Below are 21,228 nucleotides of genomic sequence, written 5' to 3'. Positions count from 1 at the left end.
ACCTGTACCATAGGTTCGCCATCACTGCCCTATACTTTCTGTTCTGTCAGGCTTTCTGGTAGACTCCTCCCAAAAATTCACAGGTACAAATTTCAGACACACACACGTTTGAAAATTCAAAACAATGTTCTTTATAATGAAAATTCACTTAATCTAAGCCCTTTTTTGGTATAGCAAAGAGCACCACTTGTCTCCAAACAAACTGGTAATTTGTACAAGTCCCTTATCAGTCCTGTGATACTTAGCTTGCAGCTGTGAGGCAATTCACAGTCCTTCTTTCACAAAGTGAAACACACTTTGCTCTAGTTTAGTTTCAAAGCGGGGGGAAATCAGCACACAAAAGGTCAAAGTCAGTAAAGCAGTCACGAAACACAATGATCAGATAATTCTCCACAATGACCAAACTCATAGGCTGCTCTTTATAGCAGCCTCACTAATTACCACAGCCCCAACCAACCACAGGTGGCCTCATTTTCTTTGATAATAATCTCTCAGTTGTTCTTGCCTATGTATCGCTCTCCGCATGCGTGGCTGTATCATTAACTCTTGTTCTGAATCCAAGGAGGAGCTAGATAATTGATCTCCTTCTGAGCTCTCTGCCACACTCTCCTCCTCCCTGTCACTCATGTCTTCTTGGTCAGAAGAGCCTTCATCAGCAGATTCCACTGGGGGCAAAACAGGCCTGCAGCATGTGGATGTCTCCCCCACATCCAAAATCCTTGGGGCAGGAGCTGGGCCAGAGCTAACCACAACACTTTCCAGACAAGTGGCTGTCCAGTCTCTTTATAAAAGCCTCCAGTAGTGGAGCACCCACAGCTTGTAAAGGCAAGCTATTCCACTGGTTAATTGTTCTCACTGTTAAATACTTTCTTAGTTCTAGGTTGCTTCTCTCCTTGATTAGTTTCCATCCACTGTCTTGCCTTTTGGTGCCTTGGAAAAAAGGTTAGTCCACTCTTCTTTGTGGCAGCTCCTCAAGTATTGGAACACTATCATCATGTCACACCATTCCCTTTCGATAGGATAGGATAGAAAAGGATAGGATAGGATAGAATAAAATAGGATAGGATAGGATAGGATAGAATTCCTTATTGGGCCAGTGTGATTGGACACATAAGGAATTTGCTTTGGTGCATATGCTCTTGGTGTACATAAAAGAAAATATACATTTGTCAAGAATCATAAGGTACAAAACTTATTGATTGTCATAAGGATCAAATAAACAATCAGGAAACAATCAATATTAATAGAAATCTTAAAGATACAAGCAACAAGTTACAGTCATACAGTCATAAGTGGGAGGAGATGGCTGATAGGAATGAGAAAAAACTAGTGCATATTAGTGCAGACTTAATAAATAATTTGACAGTGTTGAGAGGATTATTTGCTTAGCTAGTGATGGCATTTGGGAAAATAGGATAGAATAAACAGAGTTGGAAGGCTTGGAGGCCTTCTAATCCAATCCCCTGCTTAGGTAGAAAACCCTATACCAGTGATGGTGAACCTTTTTTTCCTTGGATACCAAGAGTGTGTACGCACGCTATCACGCATGCGGGAGTGCCCACACCTATAATTCAATGCCTGGGGAGGGCAAAAACAGCTTCCCCTGCTCCCCCCAGAGGCCCTTTGGAGGCCGGAAATGGCCTGTTTCCCAACTTCTGGTGGGCCCAGAAGGCTTGTTTTCCCCAAGCTCCAAAGTCTTCCCTGGAGCCGGGGGAGGATCAAAACGCCCTCCCCCATCTCCCAGGAGGCTCTTTGGAAGCCAAAAACACCCCCCAGAACCTCTGTGCAAGCCAAAATTCAGATGGCCGGCATACACATGCATGTTGGAGCTGAGCTAGAGCAATAGCTCACGTGCCAGCAGATATGGCTCCGCATGCCACCTGTGGCACCCATGCCATAGGTTCACCATCTATTCTAGTGAGACTGGATATCCATTTGTCTGAAATGCTCTATACCATTTCAGACAAATGGATATCCAATCTCACTAGAATAGACATACCCAATTCCTGCAACCATTCTTCGTGTTTTAGCCTCCAGCTGCCTAGCCACCTTTGTTGCTCTTTTCTGCACTGTTTCAACATCTTTTTTTTTTTTTTAAAGATTAAAACTAAATGCAGTCTTCTCAATGTGGTCTTATTAAGGATTTATAAAGCAGTACAAACACTTCTTATGATCTTGATTCTATCCCTCTGTTAATGCAACCTAGGATTATGTTGGCTTTTTTGGCTGTTCCGCATGCTGCTGGCTCCTAATTAAGTGATTATCCACTAGTTACTAACATTGAGCCAGGTTTCACCTAATCTCTATCTGCAAATTTGATTTTTCTTGCCTGGGGTAAAACCTTACTTTTCTCTACATTGAATTTCATTTTGTTAGATCGGGCCCAGTGTACAAGTTTGCCGATATCTATCTGGATCTTGAGTCTATCTTCTGGGTTGATGGCTAGTTTAGTGTCATCTGCAAATTTGACAACTTCCCTTTCTACTGCCTCAGCTAAATCATTTATAAAGATGTTGAAGAGTAGTGAGCCTAAAAAGAAGCCTTGCAGTGCCATGCTGCATAATTCCCTCCATGTAGATGGAGTTCCATTAAGGACTGCATGTTGAGTGCCGTTTGTCAGCCAGTTGGTGGTAATGCTGTTTATTCCACATTTTTTTAGCTTACCAAATTTAGCTTCTTTAGCTTATCAAGAAGTCGGTGGTGGTTTACTTTGTCAAATGCCTTACTGAAATCCAAATATACTATGTCCACTGCATTTCGCTGGTCCACCAATTTAGTTACTTTGTCAAAGAATGAAATAAGATTTGTTTGGCATGATCTGTTTTTGACAAGCCTGTGTTTGGTTCTTATTGTAACTTTGCTTGCTTCTCAGTGTTTGCAGATCTGATGCTTATCTTTTCCATCTATTGTCTACTGCATTTCACAGTGAACAAATGAACAACGTCTAGACTAATATACACAGGCTCATCAAAGGGAAATTAAAGAGATACTTCTAAACTCCCACCACAAATGGACATTGAACCAAGCTGATATTACATTTCCACTTAGCCTTTGCAGGATACTGAGTACTAAGTGGTGTGCGTTCTGCATTTGATAAATTGAGATTTTTGGTAATCATTATTATTATTGTTGTTGTTGTTATTATTATTATTATTATTATTATTATTATTATTATTATTAATTAGATTTGTAAGCCGCCCCTCTCCATGGACTCGGGGCGGCTCACAGCAATAATAAAAATAATGTACAGTAACAAATCTAATATTTTAAAATATCTTTAAAAAACTCTTATTTAAAAGCAATACATAAACACAAACATACCATACATAAACTATATAGGCCTGGGGGAGATGTCTCAATTCCCCCATGCCTGACGGCAGAGGTGGGTTTTAAGGAGTTTACGAAAGGCAAGGAGGGTGGGGGCAAGCCTAATCTCCAGGGGGAGCTGGTTCCAGAGGGTCGGGGCCGCCACAGAGAAGGCTCTTCCCCTGGGTCCCGCCAGACGACATTGTTTAGTCGACAGGATCCGGAGAAGGCCAACTCTGTGGGACCTAACTGGTCGCTGGGATTCATGTGGCACAAGGTGGCCCCAGAGATATTCTGGTCCAATGCCATGAAGGGCTTTATAGGTCATAACCAACACTTTGAATTGTGACCGGAAACTGATCGGCAACCAATGCAGACTGCGGAGTGTTGATGTAACATGGGCATACCTAGGGAAGCCCATGATTGCTCTCGCAGCTGCATTCTGCACATACAGTATCTCCAGAAGTAGGTGGAGCAATATGTCACTTCCTACCCTGTTTGCTGGCAATCAAAGGGTGTTCCAGAAAAGCCAGCTGGTGAACCTTTAGCATTGCCAAAACCAGAAAGGCTCTGGCAAGCCATCTGCCTTAATTTCAGCACTGAACTACCTCTGTCAAAAAGAAGCAACTACCATTGTTGGGACTGGAAACTCTCAACATGATGTTTTATTTCATTCAAAGCAGATGTCAAATCCTTTTCTACATAACTCTTTCTACCTATATGGGTTGCATGAGCATGTAACTTCATATCATAATCCTTTAATATCAGCCCTTAATCGTTTGTGATTTTAAAGACTTTAAGGTTTAGAAGGTTTTAAGATATTATCCTCAATAAATGAAAGATGTAAGAATGTCAGCTAATGGAATGGAAAAATATTAGAAATTCCTTACTAAGACTGGTTCCAATTCTTCAATTTTCTTTTCTTTATCATTTTTCAGCTTGGTCATCATTTCTGCAATTAAGTCAAACATTAAGAATATACTGCAATATTATCAAATATGAAATTACATAAAATTATTTTAATTGATATTCATTCTTATATAAATGTATAACCATTTGTTTCTTTTGGTCAAGAACCATATTCAGACAGGTATAATGTGTTGAGGATCTCAAATAAAAACTGGGTATATCCAAAACAACATGTGATCAGGATCAAACCAAAAGGCTGGCTGCCTTGATGGACAAATGGATACATAGATCTGAAGCAATAGCAGAAATCTGAAGAGTCATATATATAATTCCAAAAAACTCAGAATATGTCAGAGCTTTCAAAAATCTTTAATCCAATGGTATATTGTCCTACACTTTGTCATATTCTTCCTTTAATTCTTTTTTTTTAAAAGCACAGATGAATGTTTTCAGTGTCTGCATTAACATGCTCAGAAAACTAAAAAAGAGCAAAAATCAATGGAGAAGCCAGCTGGGAAGGTTGCAGGTTGCTAGGATAAATCTTTCCCACTCATGCAGCCTCCCCTAGCACCTAGGCTTCCTTAGAAAGCATGAAGCAGAGTCTTAGTCCTGGCAAAACTTCTTTTATTTACATGAACTGTGAATTTCTTTCATTCATATCTGCAAGACTTGGCAAACAGTCTTTCAGAGGAATATTTATCAACACAAACCTTACCACATCTGGAACGCCGCCAGAGAACTAATTTCCAAATGGAAGGCAAGTCAAAAATTGGTTCAGTCTGAATTACAAACAGAACTTTCCACTCTTGAAATGATCAAAGGAACTAATTTTTTCCCGCAAAAGCCCATGACCCGTTCACTCCTCTTTTGTTTCCTATGGGAGGGGTCAATCATCTCCAAGATGTGGCTTTACTCCCAAGTCGACCCTACTCTCTTAGATGTTCTTGTCTTCAGGCACTTCTGCATGTGTGCACACTGGGATCAGGCTCCAGCTGTTCCTCTGCCTCACTGCTGCCTAGGTTCATCTCTGCCTCCGATGCAGAGTCTTCGTCCAAACTTTCCCCAACCGCCAGGCAGTGTTCCCTCTAATTGATTTTTGGGGTGGGCGGAAAAGTATAGTGTCTGAGCGGCAGTCCCTTCGGGACTGGGCGGCACAGAAATATTAAATAAATAAATAAATAAATAAACAAACAAACAAACAAACAAACAAACAAATAAAAAACCCACCCTGTTTTGCCTCAGAGAATTTCAAAATAAAATACTGTACTGTGTGTCTATAACAGTGAGCTCATAATAGGGCAACTCTATCAATATCAAAATGCCACTTAAATAGTTGAGCTAGTTTCAAAATAGATTTTGATTTTCTTTCTCTCTTCCTTACTCCCATTCTTTTTCTTTCTCTTTTCCTTCCTCTCTTTTTTCTATCTGTTTCTCTATCTTCCTCTCTTCCTCTATCTCTCCTTCCCTCTCACTATTTCCCTCTCGGCTTCTGGGCAGGTTTGAAAAACTCTGAGTTGATGATGATTTTTAAGTGAGCGATTGCTCACTGCTCAGCTTAGAGGGAACTATGCCGCCAGGACTGGTTCATGTTCCTCCCCAACCTCCTCACTGTCCAATTCTACAGGCTGCTGACAGGCCGCAATACATTTATGCACTTTCCCTGACTCTCACATAGCCCCTCACTCTCCCCCTCACTCTCCCCAACTCTTCGTCACACCCTCTTACATCATCCTTGCAGCTGCATGATGCCCTTCCATTCAACAGCAGCTGCTCACGTACCTGCCTATTTGCCTGCCTGTTTTCCCACTGACTGTGAGAAGTTGGCAGAAAATTGCCTAACAACTGTGGGATTTGGTTAATGACAACAAGGATTGTAGAGATTGCTGCTACTAAGCAAAGTGGTATCACTTTGCTGTCCTACCAGATGCAGCAGAGGGGGCATGATAGAGTCTGTCTCATAAGTAGCTCTAGGAAGCAAGCCTTTTCTGTTGCAGTGTCTTTCACTGATGAAATCTTTTCAACCCTGAGATGAGGTTGACCTTGTCACTGAACTTCTGGAGGTCTCCCAAGACCCAGTTTTGTCATCAGGCCTGGGGACCCCAAGAAATGGGTGAACTAATGAAATGACTTCATTATTTTTAAATTTTCCTTCATCTATTATTTTTTATTCAGCTTTTTTATACTTTTAAAAGTATTTTAATATATTTATATTTTTTAGCTTTCATTTGTCGCCCAGTTGTTTGTGAAATGGGTGGCTATATAAATTGATTTAATGCAGCATGACCATGATACAGGATGAACGATACAATTGATACATACAAAATTTAAATTGTTACAATTTTAAATAGTTTTAAAGAACAATACCTGTTTTCAGTTCTTCAACATACCTAGTTCAGTTGATTTATTTTGGAGTTCCAAAACTAATGCATCTGAGGCATCTCTCAATTCCTTTTGCCTTTAAAAATAATTTGAAACATTCAATGAATGGCTTAAGAAAAAGGAATTATGTCTGAATGAATAACGTGAGCACACATTATATAACCACTAAAAATGATTGAATAAATAAATAAATAAATAAATAAGGCTATAAAGCTGAGATACAGCAGTGGTTAACTGACCATTCCAATTCTATATTTAGCAAATTATTTTCCCTGTAACAATCTAAAGAGCAGGTATTTCTCCAGTTATGACAGATATCTTAGAAACAGTTCAAAGTTACAATAGACTCCCCACAAAAGTACTTACGACCCAGTCTCAAAGTTATAAGCATTGCAGCTTCCCTGCAGTCATTTGCATTTATGAATGACTGCAGACTCTGCAGCATGCCCCTGCTGCCTATTTCTCCCACATTCTGTTCTGCTGTGTCACTGATCACTCACTCATCTTTTGAAGATCTCCAGAATTCAGAATGCCAGGGTAGGAAAAGAGAACAGCCTGATCCATTGCTAGGGTATGTGGCAGAAAAGCAGCCATCTTTTTCTGACATGCTGGAAAAACCTCTCTATTTTCCTTTTGTCACTAAATGCTAGTGTTCCATTCCACAGTGAAAATAAATGGCAAGGGAAATCTTTCTCTTCCTTCCTGTTTGTCTTTGGTCCCTTGCTAATGATGGATGGAGGGAAAACATGGAAGCAACGAAAAAACCCATCCTTTCCCTCCATCAGCTATTAGTTGTGCATTTGTCAGTTTGCAGAGACCAATGTTTAAGGAAAGCTCGTTCTAAAAATAAAATGTTTGGGTGGCTTCCATGTTTTTCCTCCAACACCACTAGCTGCACATCTGTTAGTATGCAGTGACAACGTCTAAGGAAAGTTTATTTCTAAAGGAATAGATTTCTGGCTGCTTCGTTTTTTCTCTCCAGCCACCATTAGGCAAGTGAGCAAAGGCAAATAGCAAGGAAGGGGAACATTTCTTTCCCTCCCCATTTGCTTTTGCTGTGGAATACATGGCTGGTGTTTGTTTATTTATTTATATTTATTTATATATATTCATCAGATAATTATAGGATAATAATTTGTATAAACATAACATAAAGTAATGATAAAAAGTAATGATAAAAGACAACAGGGCAGAAGAGGGACGGTAGACACAATGGTGTGTTTATGCACGCCCCTTACACACCCCTTAAAAAGGGGGATAGGTCGATTGTAGATAATCTAATATTAAAGATTTGGGGTTAGGAATAGAAACCACAGAGTCAGGTAGCACATTCGAGGCGTTGATTACTCTATTGCTGAAGTCGTATTTTTTGCAGTCTAATTTAGGGCGGTTGACATTTAGTTTAAATCTATTACGTACTTGTGTGTTGTTGCGGTTGAAGGTTAAGTAGTCACTAACAGGAAGGACATTTTGATATATGATTTTATGAACTATAGTTAAGTCAGAATGGAGGCGACGGAGTTGTAAGTTATCTAATCAAAGAATTTCAAGTCTGGTGGAGTAAGGTATTTTGTTGCGGGAACAGGAGTAAAGGACTTCTTGTGAAGTATTTCTGGACTCTCTCAATTGTGTTGATGTCAGATATGCAATGTGGGTTCCATACAGGTGAACTGCATTCTAGGATTGGTCATACAAATGCTTTGTATGCTCTGGTTAGCAGATCAATGTTACCAGAGAAGACTAATGTGTCTAATGACAAAAAACAACAGGTTTTTTTTAAGTGTCCCAGAAAAGGACAGGCACTTTTCTGCCACATGGCCTAGCAATGGAACTGTCTCTCCTCCTTTCCTATCTCAGAATCCTAGGCACTGGAGATCTATGAAAGTAAGTGAGAAATCAGTGATGGAGGGCTGGGTGCAAGGACTGTGTACAGAGGATGCTCAAGCAGCTATGGGAAGAGGAGCATGAAAGGGTGAGGGGAGGCCTCAGAACATCACAGCCAGGTGGTTTTGTTCCTGCACTAGGCCCCTTCTGGTCTTCCCCATCCCTGAGGCATCCCATACGTACTTAATAACCTGTGCATTTATTTACCAAATGTGTTGTAATACACAAGAAGTGTGGGTGTGAGCTCGTTCAATTTACATTTATTTATTTATTATTTATTTTGTCCAATACACAATAATACACAATGAATGTTATAGAGGATATAGTAGAGAAGAAATACGAGATATAGGAGAGACTATAGGACAGGGGACGGAAGGCACTCTAGTGCGCTTATGTACGCCCCTTACTGACCTCTTAGGAATCTGGAGAGGTCAACCGTGGATAGTCTAAGGGTTTCACTTAATATCCTCTCACTTTGCAAATGTAATCGATAGTCTTCAATTCATTCATAACTCAAAGATTATCTATATCACACACACATAAGCAAAATCTACACTATGATAAGTTTAGACCTACTTTATTTATTATTTATGTGAGTTGGGCGTCATACATTTATTTAATAAATAATAAATAAAGTAGGTCTAAACTTATCATAGTGTAGATTTTCCTAATTTTGTAGTCTCGTTGTATGTTTCATTATATGAGGAATTTGGAATATGAACCATAAATACAAAGCTTTTGCTGTGTCCCAACATAACAGAGATAATGCCCTTGCTGACCTTAATTGGGACACTAAAGTGACAGGTCAAGGTAGTTGAGATAATTATAACTCAAATAAGCAGGAGATCGTGATCCGAGAGGAATAACGTATTTTAGAAAGGGGAAAGTGTGAATCAGGTATTACACATCAATCATACAAGAGCAGCAAGGTTTACAAAGAGAGAAGCTACCTTCTGATTGGTGATTCAATTATAAGAAATGTAAATTTAGAAAAGGATATTGAGGTTTTGAAAGAGGTCAGATGTCTGCCAGATGCTACTGCCAGCAGAGACAAGAGGCATATTCTTAAGATAGTCAAGAATATCAGCAAGGACTGGGATGTTGATGCTATTATATATCTTGGCACAAATGATCTGTCCCAAAAAGATGTACTTTCTGTTCAGAATGATTTCCAAGGCTTGGGGTATGAACTTAGTAGTATAGGTTGTAAGCTTATCTTTTCAGAGGTTTTACCAGTACAGTATATAAGGAACAAAAAGGGAAAGTCCAACATTTAGCAGAGTTTATTGTGTGGATAAAGGAACGGTGTAAAAAGGGAAGGCTTTGGTTTCATTAGTTATAATGTCTGCAGCTGGTTCAATGAGAAACTGTACATTAAAAACTGGTATTAATTTTGTGCATTATACAGATCCTTAATGGAAGGCAGGTTGGCAGAAATTGCTTTTTCTGCAGTTCTGATTATCCTCTGAAGTCTGTGTCTTACTTATTAGATTCCTGTCCCTCTAGTTGGTGAAAGCACCCAGGACAATAACGAGCAGATGGATCCAAGCAATGATCAATACATTGCTACAAGAGGTGGAGTTTCCAGTACCATTTAAGAAGGTCTTGGTGCACCCCTTCCTCAAGAAAACATTGCTGGACCCAAGCTGTCTGGAAAAAATTTGTCCAGTTTTCTATCTCCCCTTTCTGGGGAAGATGATGGAAAAAGTCATTACCTTGCTGCTCCAGAAAGTCCTTGATCAAATGTATTATTTGGACCTTTGTCAGTCATGCTTCAAGCTAGGTTATAGAAAAAAACCCAACATCAGTCACACTTCTGAATGATTCTGGTGAAAGCAAGATGCGAAGGTAGTGCATTCTCCTTAACCTGTCAGGGGCTTTCAATATGATTGACAAGGGTATATTTTGGGGCTGGTTATAGGGCCTGAGGCTGGGTTGTACAATAATGTGTTGGTTCAGTACATCAGTTCCTTTTTCCAAGGACAATCCCAATCAATGTTAATAGGGAGCAACAGATCTAGCCTGTTACTTCTTCTTTATGGAATGCCACAGAGTTCAGTACTTTCTCCTCTTCTTTATAACATTTATATAAAACTGTTTGGTGAGATCATATCACATTATGAGATGAAATACTATCAATATGCTGATGATTTACTGCTTTACATCTCCATCTTCGGTGATTCAATGATGCCCTGGCTGCCTTTTTCAGTGCTTGGAAGCTGTAAGGATCTGGATGGGGGACAATAGGTTTTGGTTGAACCCAGAAAAGATAGAAGGTGCAAGAGACCTCAAGATTTGGTTATTTATCATCAAAAATTCTGGTCAGGGTTGCTCTTGGGGTGCCTCCTCGCAGAGGTGGGCTGCTAAGGTGGAACGGTGACGTGTGCTCACCCTCATGGCTCTGAGTGCTAGAGGAGTCCAGTGCAATTATGCCACTGCACCTGGGCAGTTAGCGAAACTGCGGGCGGACACACAGGTACGCCACAGGTAAGTAACTACTTCTCTTTTTGTTAAACATTATTTTGTCTGAAAGTGTTAATACAGCTGGCCTCATTTCCTGTGAGGGTAATAACTGATCTGTAATGGCTTCTAAAATAAGAACAAGACTGGAAACATTCACTTACATGAGCAACCCAATTGAGACTAGAAGAGACTTGTTACCATCTGAACTCCCAATACTGTGAGACATTCTCAGATATGGCCTACTGTTAAGAGAACAAAGTAATGATGATGCTAGAAACTACCCAGCAGTGAGTCTTCTTGCAAGAAACATATATCCAAAAGTGGTTGAACAGTGGGAACGAGTGAACAGTTGGTCTCCTGCTTTTATCAAGTCTCAATAGGCCTTCCAGTCTGGGGGATAGGGGAAGAGGGGGGAATATAAATAGCTCTTATTCATGTAGTCTTTGATGCCTTTTCTTTCCTGCTGAGAAAGAGTTTCCAGCTAGCAGAAATTGGTCTCTGCTGGACAGTGAATTGAGTCAAAGCCAGAAAGTGTAGAAAGGTAGTGGACATTGTATGTACAGGGTTATTAAGGATAATTCAGCAGGCTCCTTCTTTTTTAGAGTTGTCTTAGTTAATCTTTGATATCTGCCTGCAACCTCCACAACTGCTCCTTTATCAAGCAGCCTTTATGCCCAGCAGGCAAAGTCTAAAATCAGTCATACTTTGCTGCTGTCCTATTCACAGGGAGGTTGATGTTTTCCCTTTGTCACAACTATATTTTAAAATTTACATAGAAAACCATTTTACCTATTTTCTTCTTTCAATAGCATCTCCTTCAAATTAGAAACTTCAATCTGGAACCCATCAATAATCGATATATTCAGGACTTTAGTTTCTTCAAATTCTCTTACAATCAATTCCTTTTGCTCAGTAACTTCTGCTAATGTTTTTACTGTACTTTGCAACTCAGTTTCTAAATTTTTATAAGTATTCTAAAGAGAATAAAAAAATATTTTTTCCAACTTATATGTAGTGATACATTTTTATAATTAAGATTCTACTAAATGAAAATATTCATTATTTAAACTATCCTGGATTTCTCATTTATATTCAGTATTATTGAACTTAAACTATTGTGAAGTCCTACCTTTGTATCTTCCAAAGAATGTGTAGTATTTTCCAATTCTGCCAAAAGGTTTTGTTGTTTGCTTTCTGTTTTTTTAATTATCTCATCTTGTTGTTCTGAATTTTAAATATTAAAAATAAAATAAAATATTTTCAGGAAAGTTTACAGACACAGAATCTATCTATCATGTGTACAGAAAATGTATGTTTTAAATTAAATAAACAATATTAGTCAACATGTACACCAATCATAACAACCAAGGCTATCCCTCACTGATCTCTATCTAAACCTTCCATAAATACCAACTACAGTATCTATTTTAAAAACTTTTTAAAAATGTGATATTTTTTAAAAAAGTGATATTTTTAAACTGTTTTGATCAGTGGTAAGCATATAGCAAAGTTCAGCCTGTAGCTTCTTGTTGCTTCCTTGGCAAAATGTTTTTAGATTTAAAGCATTCTTTAAACAAAGGACATTTGCAGTCTAGGACACTAGTTGGGTGAAGGAGGAGGAAGGTGGAATGGGGAGGGGAAGGAGAGGAGGAGGAGGATGTGATATTATTATATTGCAAAGGAAGACTGTGATCTGTAGGTTGCAACAAAAGTGAAGAAAATAATTAAAAAGAAAGGTATATAAATCAATTGAAATGACTTTTGGAAACTGAACTATATGTGCATCTAAGCAGGAATGTAACTTAAAATAAGTAAGGCGGGGTTTATAATTGTAACAGAAAAGAGATTCAAAGAACACAAGTTCTATGCATTTTTGCCAGGGAACAAAGTGACTTCAGATTAATCTTTTAGTACAGGGGTCTTCAAACTTGGAAACTTTAAGACTTGTGAACCTCAACTCCCAAAATTCTGACCTCTGCTTTAGAACTATGTTAAAGACAAAGGGAACATACAGAATAAATCTTTAATACTTTCCTCTACACCTTACTCCCCCCTAGTGGACAGTAAATTATAAATGCCGAAGAGTCAGCACCATTATTTATTTATTTATTTAATTGGATTTAGTTGTCAATGACAACTGCTTTCTTATTCCACCAACTGATTACCCCAAATTAATGAAGAAGATAAAATTGGAAGAGTATCAACAAAAAGAAAAAAAGAAGCCAGAAAAACCAGAATGAGAAAAATAAAACAAAATTTTATATTCCTTAGTTTGGTTTTATTTAGTTTACTTCAGTCATTGGACCTTGTACAACGAAATTAAATGTCATCTTCAGTATACAATATAATTATAAAAATAAAACACAAACACACATATTATAATTCTTTTTGAGTCTGTGTCTATTTCAAGCTGCCTTTTACTTCCTTATAATTAATAATTATAACTCTCTATTTTTGCAGGTGTCCAATACATATACTTTTACATTGGTGGTTGAAACAGCAGTAAAATCCACAGAGTATGTTAGAAGTGAAAAGAATGTAATGAATAAATTATACATACACACATAAATACAAACTAATAGAGAGGAGGGGGCATGAAAGAAGAAAAATGATACAAAGTAGTTTCCGATCTGTACAATATAGTTAGTAAGTGCAGGAATCTATTGAATTCAAGAATTTATTTTATTTTGTAGTTCTGCAAAAAAGTAGATTTAAAAATAAGCATTGTTTTATTCCTGATTCTTCCTCATCTGAGCTTATACTGCTCTAAAACTGCTATCATTACTAAGATTTCTGATATTATAGATTGCTAGATTTGCAGTGCAAAGAAACTGCTTTTACTAAAATATATTAAGCAGTTTAGATATAACCAATCAATCAATTAGAACATGTTTGGAAGGGACTTTGGAGGTCTTTTAGTCCAACCCTCTACTTAAGCAGGAGACCCTATACAATTTCAGACAAATTACTGTCCAGTCTCTTCTTAAAACCACCAATGATGAAGCACCTGCAACTTCGGAAGGCAAACTGTTCCATTGGTTAATTGTTCTGTTAGGAAGTTTCTCCTTAATTTCAGGTTCCTTCTTTCTTTGATTTGTTTCTATCTATTGTTTCTCTGGTGCTTTGGAAAATAAGGTGATCCCCTCCTCATTGTGGCAACCTCTAGAATACTAGAATACTGATATTATGTCCTCCTGGATCCCACTTCCTGCCACTCATCCCTGGCAACTCTATCTATCTATCTATCTATCTATCTATCTGCGGAGTCTGCGGAGAGGGGCGGCATAGAAATCTAAATAATAATCATCATCATCATCATCATTATCATAATCATCTATCTATCTATCTCTCTTTCTCTCTCTCAGGTCATACATCCAGCACTAACAAAGCCAGAAGTAGCTTCCCACCATTTCCTGTTGCTGTTGGGCAGCGAGAGAAACACACACACACAGAGAGAAAGAGAGATTCAGCTTGATTTGGCTCCATCTGCACCCATCTCTCCATCTTTGTCCAGTTTTGCAAGGAATTAAAGTGGATACTGCCTTGGTGATGATGGGGGGTTTCATCCCTTACTATGCTGCCAAGTGTCTTCGGGGGAGCCTGGAGGGAGAGGATAGGAGAGAGAGAGCAAGATAAAGAAAAAAGAGAAAGAAAAAGAGAGAGAAAAAAGACAGAGAAAGAGAAGGACATGAGGGGGAGGGGGAGAGAAAGATGAAAGCGAGATAGAGAAAGAGATGAAAAGAAAGAGATGAGATGAAGGGGGGAAGGAGAAAGAAAAAGATGGGAAAGAGGGAGAGAAAAAGAGATGGGAGGGAGGGAGAAAGAAAGAGAGACAGTGAAAGAGAGATGGGGAGGACGATAGAGAAGAAGGAAGAAAGAGATGGGAGAGAGGGAGTGATGGGAGAGAGAGGGAGAGAGATACCTGCTTCCCATAGAAAACACCTGTAACTAGTGTTGGGTGAACCGAACTTGCATAGTTCGGGTCCGTGCCGAACTTTGTGGGGTTCGGCATACCGAACCCAAACCCAGATTTTTTAGAAGTCCGTGTTCAGGTTCAATGTTCGCCAACTCCCAGCCATCACCCGTTTGATGGAGCCTGACCTCCCCCCCAGTGCTTCGCTTCACGCCGGGCCAGAGAGGTGGGGAGGCAGGTTCTGCTGGCCGGCTATTCAGGAACCTGTCCGGCAGCTTCAACCAGGTGCTGGGCGGGAGGGGGAGGTGGGGAGGTCTCTGAGTCAGAGCCTTCCCCGCCTCCCCCTCCCACCCACCGCCCTCTTGAAGCTGCCAGCCAGGATCCTGAAGCGCTGGGGGGGAGGTGTCAGGCCCCATCAAGCAAGCGATGGCCAGAAGCCGCCGAAACGAAAGAACTAGGGGCAGGGATTTTCAGCGGCTCCTGGCCATCGCCCGCTTGATGGAGTCTGACACCGCCCTTCCAGTCGCTTCGCTTCCCGCCAGGCAAGGGGGCTTAAGAGACAAGTTCTACCGGGCCGGCTTTTGAGGATCCTGGCGGGCAGCTTCAACCGGGTGATGGCCGGGAGCCGCCGAAAATCTCTGCCCCTATTTCTAATTTCGACAGCTCCCGGACATCGCCCACTTGAAGCTCCCCGCCAGGATCCTCAAAAGCCGGCCCAGCAGAACCTGCCTCTCGAGCCCTCTTGCCCGGCGGGAGGCGAAGCTCTGGGGGGGAGGTGTCATGCTCCATCAAGCGGGCGATGGCCAGGAGCCGCCGAAATGAGAGAACTAGGGGCAGGGATTTTCAGCGGCTCCCGGCCATCGCCTGTTTGATGGAGCCTGATACACACCCCTCCAGCGCTTCGCCACCCGCAGGGCCAGTGGTGTTGGGGTTCGGCGAACCTACCCAAACTCCGACGGCAAGTTCGTCCGAACCCGCCGAACCCGAACTTCAACGGGTTCGCCCAACACTACCTGTAACCACAAAACCTGGCTAGGCATGACTTGGGGAGGGTGTCATATGACTAAATGGGAGGAAGTGATGTCAAGTTGGCCATGTCCACTCAGATTTTGTGGCTCCCGGTGTTTTCTGTTGGAAATGGGTCCAAATGGTTCTTTGAGTATTTAAAGTTGCAGATCCCTGGTGGATTTGTGGTTTTCATGAGCTATACCCCAAATCATCACAATTATGACAAATCATGCCTTGAAATATTTTGCGTTGCATGTAATGAGTCTCTCTCATATATTGTTTCACCTTTAAGTTGCATTACTGAAATAAATGGACTTTTGCACGATATTTTAATTTTTAAAATTTCACTTGTACATTGACTGAGAAATGCGGTGAAGGAGGAAGCAGCAGAATGAAAAAGAAACAGAACAAAGAGGAATAGAGGAGAGAAATAAATTGAATACACACACACACACTTACAGGGAGAAACAAAAAGATAAAGATAACTAGGATAGCAATAAAAATACTTACTTCTTATTTCTTCAAATTCAAGTATTAACAATCTTGATTCCTGTAGCTGACTATCTGTCTGCTTTATTTTATTATCTTTTTTACTATTTTCTTCTTTCAGTATAGAAATCTAATCAAATAAATAATTGACAAATTATGTTTGCAAGATTACCTTTGAGTTTCATATTCTTGTGCTACACAGTTTTTTATATGGCAAGATATAGGAGAAGAGGCAAAGTCAGAAGGTGGAATTAAGGGAGTAGCCCCAAGTCCAGCCCCACCCACCCCAAATTCAGTTAATTCCTGTCTAGCATCAATTTAGTATTGTCCATTAGTTGACTAGATTCTTGTGCATAGACTTGAGAAATAAATCTTCTAAACTGCAACTTAACATATAGCACTGACACTTTGCACTTGATACATGCAATAAAACTAAAATGGAACATAAATTTTCTGAAGTTATACCAGACAAGGTCAAGGTATACACTAAGAATGAAACAACTCACAGTTGATCTCTCTATGACTTATACAGCTAAGTCCCTCCACATTTAGCAGTAAGGAAAAGTTCAATATCCCAGGCTTTTTACGTACAGCAGCGATTTTCATTTTAAGAGTTTACAATCTCCATTTTGATCTGAATTTAGTGAAGACTGCAATATAAGAGGAGGACAGAGGGATATAAAACTTCAACTTCAGCTATTTATCTTGATTAAATGGGAAACCAGTGGTTTTAGTCAGGAGATATTTCAGCATCCACTATCAGTTTTAATGCAAGAACATAACACTCTTTCTGCCTATTACAATTTAAGAAAATAAATGGGATTGTGATATAGTATCTGTGTGCACGAAAGAAGGAATTTAATTTCACTATCTAGCTGGTTTCCTACCTCTCATAATAATGACATTTCAAATGAAAATGGGATGGAAAAGGTTTTTTTTTACCTCTGCTTTATAACCTGAAGAAAGTTATGTATTTTTCCACTACAGGCGGGTACAGTTTGTTTTGTGGTTTTTGGCACACATGTATATATGCATACAATGTTCAAATTCCTAGATTTAATGTGATCCAAAGGATTGTACATATTTCTAACTATAATTTAGAGTTAAGCACAAAATTTTGCTATGCCTTCCCTATTCTAGTATCTACTTCCATTTTGAACTAATTACAGTTATTGGGACACAAGTGGTTGACTCCATTCATCTTCCAGTAAAGAATACAGGTATCTATCTGAAATGTTCAATTTGGATTCATGAACCAAGCAGGAGTGTTGAAATTGATGATAAAAATGCTTCTTGAAAATCTATTATTTTTAACAAAACATTTATTTTAAATTCTGCTAGTCTTCCATCCAATGTAGAATGCAGGTTTCAACAATTTAATACCACCTCTCTTTTTTCTCTTTTTTCTGTCAAATGCATTAATTCATTTGTCTTTACTATGTTCTTATTACAATTGATTGTGACAATCTAGGAGAAAACTCAAATTTTCTATTAAGGACTTACAACTATATATTATTTTTATAAAAATAAAATGCCCTTACAATATTCAGAAAAATAATTTAAAATGTTGATTTATATATATTACTTATAATTAATCTAACAAAAATAAGTAATCATAAACAAACCTCTTTTTCCATGGACTTTATCTCTCTCTTGTGTTCTTTTTCAAGATGCTCTATTTTATCAGCTGCTTCTTTTGCTTCCAAAATAACAATAATTTGCATTAACATTTAAATTAGTAAAGAAAGTAAAACATATTATCTCCAACCTTGGGGTTTTCCAACCTTGGCAACTTTAAGACTTGTGGACTCCAACTCCCAGAGTTCCTCAGCCAGCTTTGCTAAGGGTTGGAAAGCCCTTAATTTAAAATGAGAAGATAATAGATATATTTTTGTATGCTAATCATATCTCATACTGATTTTACTGCAACCTCAAATAAGTAACCTGCTCTATAAGTAACCTGCTCCAAAATATATCACCAGGTCTTAGAATGACAGCAGCCTAATACTATTTAAAGATGCTTACTGATATAAATTCATCTCAAGGAACAAAACAGAATGCTTATGCTGAATGGGACAACTGTAAGTCTTGTATGTCTGTAAGTATAAGTGTGTAAGTAAGTGTAAGTCTTTTCCAAGCTATTACCAAAATATCTCAATTTGGACAGGATTTACTTAAGCCATTTTAGAAACAAACCAACATGAGTACATAAGAACATATTTAACAAGAAGTGTATGTATGGCTTTTATGTATCAGATATAAATCACTTCCTTCTGCTTTTTCTGGGTATACATGCACAAAACACAGCTGTTGGAGTCTCCCAATAAGAGCAAATGCTTGACTTTGTCTATCTTAACAATATACGTCCTGTAAATAAATCATCTTTTGGTTAAAGTTAAAAAACATACTTCATTAATCCAAGTTAGATTCCAATTCTTTTTCGTTTGAAAGCTTAGAACTACGTCGTCTTAAATACGACCTAAGCATAGCCCATAAAATCATCTGATACAACATCCTTCCTGTTAACAACTACTTCAGCTTCAACCGCAAGAACACACGAGCACACAACAGATACAAACTTAAAGTAAACTGCTCTAAACTCAACTGCAGGAAATAGATGCACAGAACTCACTACCAGACTCTGTAGTATCATCACCTCACTCCCAAAACTTTACCCTTAGACTATCTACTGTTGACCTCTCCCAATTCCTAAGGTCAGTAAGGGGTGTGCATACGTGTACCAGAGTGCCTTCCATCCCCTGTCCTAATGTTTCTCTTTTACTAGTATATCATGTATATAAAAATTATATCTTTGTATATCACCAATACATATGTGACAAAACAAATAATAAATAAATAAATAAAAATATATACTCTATCCCCTCCCCATATTATTTGTAATACAATCCTTGATTTACAATCATTTATTCAGTGATTGTTTTAAATATATGATGCTGAAGAGTTATAACCCCTGCCTGTAGTTACAGCACCTACAGTCACATGATCAAAATTCATGTACTCAGCAGTGCATATGCCTTTATGATTTCAAGGGCACTGTGACTCCCATACTTTCTATCCTTCCAAACAATAATCTTTGTAGTGAAGGCAGGGAAGGCTCTTTCAGGAGCTGCAGCAAAAGACAAAAAGATTCAGTAGACCCAGGCATGAAGGAATGGGGAGAAGGCCAGGGTGACCCAAGTGTAGTAGGACAGAGAAATTAGGCTCCCAGATGTGATGTATAGGGAGATGGCCAAGGCATTCAAAGACATGATGAGAAGGGAGAGGACCCAGGCTTCCTGGCTCGTGGCAAGTATGCTGGTGAGTCTATCCCCAGACAAAGCCTCCCAGTCTGCAGCAGTTTTCCATGCATCAATGATGCATGCTCCACTCCCTGAGGCATCCCACACAATCTGGGTGACTGCTTAACAATTGAAACTAAGGAAACTGGATTGTAGTTGTTGAATGAAATGGTTATATCAGCATTTTGCATAATGACTGCTTTGCTCAAGATTCTGGTCCCAACTGTGAAGGGCTACCTATACCTCTTTCTATTAAAGTTATAAAGAGCTACTTCACTAGTTCATACTTATATTAGATTCCTTGTCTCAAGGAACACAATCCAATAGAAATTTCTGATAAATTCCATATATAAATTTTGCTATATGTTCCATATTTTCAATTTCAATTAATATCTCAATAAAATAAATCCACTAAATGCTTCATATGTTTATAATAAAGAGAACATAACAAAATAGGAGATAATTTCAAAACCTCAACCAAAATTACACTTTTGCAACTCTCTTTTAATTGTTCAAGATGACTTACATAGCATTCGTACAAGATCAAATAAGAAAACAAGAAATAAGATTATATAATTATTAGTGACTATTTTAGTTTGGTTATTATGCATCACAGATATGCCAGATATAATATTCTTACTTTTGTAGTAATAGTTCAGTGTGGTGTTTTCTGCTTGTACACGAAGTTCTTCAAAAGCCTTTGTCATTCTCTAAAAATGAAAATAAAATTGGCTAAAAACAAATGTTCCTGAAGAAATTAATGTATTAATCCTCTATAAAGATATTCAGATTTAATATTAATATTTACTGTATACCATAGTGTCCAAAGATATAATCATTGATATTTGTTGGCAATACTTTATCTTCAGGACTAGTCACTGTTAATCTTCTTCATTTTTTAAAATTATTACTTTTTTTAAAGATTCCAATTGTTCAAGCAATAGTGAATTTTATATATATAATATAGTACTTCAATATAATACTATATTGAATATAATACTATATTCTATATGTATATTATATATAGAATTATATAATTCTATATATAAAGGAGTATTCAATATAATACTATGCATGGATATAGCATTGCTTCCAGCTTTAGGGATTCAGCTCCAGTGATCTTAGAGGCTGAAGTCCTAGAAGAACTTGAACAATTATAAAATAAATAAGGCAATGGGTCCAGATGGTATCCACCCCAGAGTTCTTAAAGAACTCAGATCTGTCATTGCTATCCCGCTGACTGATTTATTTAACCAATCCCTTTTAACAGGAGATGTTCCTGATGATTGGAGAATGGCCAGTGTTGTGCCTATCCACAAGAAGGAGAGTAGAGAAGAAGGTGGTAACTACAGGCCAGTTAGCTTGACATCAGTTATAGTTAAAATGATGGAGACTCTACTCAAAAAGAGGATAAATCAGCACCTAAAAACCAATAACTTATTGGACCCAAACCAGCATGGCTTTACTGACGGAAAATCATGTCAGACTAATCTCATTGAATTCTTTATTTGTTATTTGTTATGGTGATGTTGTTTTTATTTTGTTTTTTCCCTTCTTTTTCTTTTTGTATTTTGTAAA

The 21,228-nt window shown here is 38.4% G+C and overlaps 1 protein-coding gene across 1 annotated transcript in view; it reads right to left on the bottom strand.

Moving 5' to 3' along the window:
* SYCP1 (synaptonemal complex protein 1) overlaps positions 1 to 21,228 on the bottom strand; it is an 82,932-nt gene that overhangs the window by 47,045 nt on the left and 14,659 nt on the right. Inside the window, exons 10-16 of the mRNA XM_070745690.1 lie at positions 20,291 to 20,360; positions 17,977 to 18,050; positions 16,373 to 16,481; positions 12,071 to 12,165; positions 11,731 to 11,915; positions 6,603 to 6,670; positions 4,197 to 4,258 (exon numbers count right to left, since the gene is read on the bottom strand). Coding sequence (XP_070601791.1) covers positions 4,197 to 4,258; positions 6,603 to 6,670; positions 11,731 to 11,915; positions 12,071 to 12,165; positions 16,373 to 16,481; positions 17,977 to 18,050; positions 20,291 to 20,360 — 663 coding nt within the window. The remainder of the gene's footprint in view (positions 1 to 4,196; positions 4,259 to 6,602; positions 6,671 to 11,730; positions 11,916 to 12,070; positions 12,166 to 16,372; positions 16,482 to 17,976; positions 18,051 to 20,290; positions 20,361 to 21,228) is intronic.

The sequence above is a fragment of the Erythrolamprus reginae genome, chromosome 3 (assembly GCF_031021105.1).
Source record: "Erythrolamprus reginae isolate rEryReg1 chromosome 3, rEryReg1.hap1, whole genome shotgun sequence".
Taxonomy (NCBI): Eukaryota; Metazoa; Chordata; class Lepidosauria; order Squamata; family Dipsadidae; genus Erythrolamprus; species Erythrolamprus reginae.
The sequence above is the reverse complement of the archived record's forward strand: the minus strand, read 5'-3'. Positions and strand labels throughout refer to the sequence as shown.